Source organism: Atta cephalotes (genome assembly GCF_000143395.1).
Source record: "Atta cephalotes unplaced genomic scaffold scaffold00028, whole genome shotgun sequence".
Taxonomy (NCBI): Eukaryota; Metazoa; Arthropoda; class Insecta; order Hymenoptera; family Formicidae; genus Atta; species Atta cephalotes.
In genome coordinates, this window is record NW_012130092.1 from 2498631 (window position 1) to 2501362 (window position 2732).

Below are 2732 nucleotides of genomic sequence, written 5' to 3' on the forward strand. Positions count from 1 at the left end.
AAAAAATAAAGGAAAGGGTAAAGGGTCGGTTTAGTTTTACTTGTATATATATATAGTGTTAGTATGTACGTACACACACACACACACACACACACACACACACACACACACACACACACATACGACTAATCTGACATTGATGTTTTTTTCATGACCCTTGGCGATTATACCAATCATACATATATGATTGGCTACGTTCCGTTATGCACATACTGAAAAAATAGATATACAACCTGGATTTATTTTTCGATATAATATCAATTTAATACTCGAGATTTTTTAAAGCTCTTAATTTTATAAAGCTAATTAATATTATAATAATAAATGCGCTGATAATATCTATCGATTTTATATGAGTGTATCAGACTGATACTATATCAGCACTACATTTAGAGAGTGGTAATTATTTACAATTAAATCAAGAAATCGCAATGTTATTAATTAACAATAAATATACATCTAATCGGGAGAAAATGGTCTCTCTAAGTGCGACAGATTCTGTCAATAAGTATAATAAAATAAAGTTAATAATATTATAATATTATAATATTATAATAGGAATGTGCCTCGCCTTTCACAATCAGCCGTTCATCTTCTGAAATAAGATTTTCGCGATATTCCTCCATTCGCGATCGAACAAATGTTTAAATTGGCAATGATTAATTGCTATCGTTTATCTTACATGCAGATTCAATCCTCAGAATGACTTTTGCATCTTTTTGCATCATTTGCGACTTTTGAGCCGTCACGTATTTGGTGGTTCGTTTATCATCGAGTCACAGTCGCCACAGTGCAGCTGATTGCACTGGCGATGAGTAATGTAGTCGGGTAGGCGGAAAGGTGTAGAAATTAAATTTAACCGTCACTGCCACGAATGTTTAACACCTTATTGCGGCTATTTTTTTCCTCTCAGGAACGTAGGTTGGTATCGACTTTATTTCGCGAAGATTCAACGACGATTCAAACATTGTCCTTATCGAGGACATACTATACGTACGATAACATCGTATATCTTTTTCATGCGGCAAAATGCAATTCTTACCGAAGCAAAATTTGCTTCTATCTACATTTCAGTTCTACAATTCAGTTTTGGACACATAGATATTATACAGGATAGCGAAATGTTATATCATTTAATTATCTAATTTTCAAATTGACTTTGATATTAATTTTATACCAGTTCTACACTAATTTTATTAAAAATAAATGTGTTATATATATAAATTGAATGATATAATATTTGATTCTTGTGCCCTATACATATATAGCATTTTATATTTAACTTAATTTTATGTAACAGATGTTATTATAGTATGTTAACTCTTATAAATAATATTGTTTTATCTCTTATAGTATCGCAGTCGCACGATTTATCTAAAAGTAAATTTGAGTTTATTGAAAGAAACGGGATAAATGTGCAGTATCTTCTTTTGATAAATCTCTTCAGACTTGATACTTTGAAGTAAATATATTTAATCTGAAAATCTGATTTTTTTCATTAAGTCATTTTTACAAATAGGATTAAATATAAGATATTTATGGATGGAGATATCTGCGTAATCTTATAGACAAATCAAGATAAAATGTTATATCAGGTGTGTTTTATTTTTCGATATGTTGTTCAAAAAACGTGTAAATCTATTTTTTTTTGCTTAGATTCCGATAACGAGAGCAAAGATGGCTCCACGACACAGGAAAAGAAACACGGCCGTGTCTCGCAGCCCATCAATACTATTGCCTATACGGTAAGTACATCTATATGCATAGTAAGCACCTTAATTGAGCATATATTAAGTTCTAGTATACTCTGCGATGCGCTCATTTGCACGATTCCAATGGGCAATTAAGTGTCGAGACAAGAAGATTAGGTGCCAAGGAGAGCAAATGTAACCTTTGCTCGAATGCATAAATATCCGTTATCCTTAATAGTAGTGTAGCGTAATATAACTGTTTCTTCGCTATCGCTCCAAAGAGAGACATTCAAGACGAGATTTGAAACAGTTTTGAAATTCCGGTATAACGATTTATTAATATAAAATGAAGATCCGTAAAAGAGAGTCGATTAAATATTTGTGATGAAGTTGACGACCAGGCAAGGAATATTGTAAAATAGGAATAGAAAATGTTGCTTAGCAGCATAAATTTTTTGAAGGAAGCAAACTCCGTTACATAAACTAAAATTCTCTAACGGTACATTTTTTAACCGTTACGTAACTACGAAAGGTAATCGCGTGATTTTTTTCTCAGAATTATATATATATTTTTTTATTATAAAATAATTACCAAATAAGAGTAAGAAAATATTAAACAGAATCGAGACTAGATATTTGTGCTTAATAATATTTATATGTAAATTTTAAATACATCTTTTAGTTATATAAAAACTCCGCACTGATTGTTGATATATATATCAAATTTGCAACGCAGATTATATCGATGCTATATTAACTAAAATGATTTCATAAATTGATTGATTTGATAATAATGCTAGTATTTTAAAACGTTATAAAAAATACATTGCGAGAAATATTATTATACCTTAACCAGGATTCGAATTTGGAATTTCCAAACTATTCGAGACGAGTGTCTTTCAATTTGATTATTGAAGCATATGATAATATTTGTAGATAATATACAAGATGACCTATGTAAAGATGTGTGTGTGTGTGTGTTTGTGTGTGTGTGTGTGTGTGTGTGTGTGTGTGTGTGTGTGTGTGTGTGTGTGTGTGTGT

The 2732-nt window shown here is 30.8% G+C and overlaps 1 protein-coding gene across 1 annotated transcript in view; it reads left to right on the plus strand.

Moving 5' to 3' along the window:
- Positions 1 to 2732, plus strand: part of LOC105620672 (nuclear receptor coactivator 7) — an 83013-nt gene that overhangs the window by 35472 nt on the left and 44809 nt on the right. The window contains exon 4 of the mRNA XM_012202161.1: positions 1657 to 1745. Within this exon, the coding sequence (XP_012057551.1) occupies positions 1657 to 1745 (89 nt within the window). The remainder of the gene's footprint in view (positions 1 to 1656; positions 1746 to 2732) is intronic.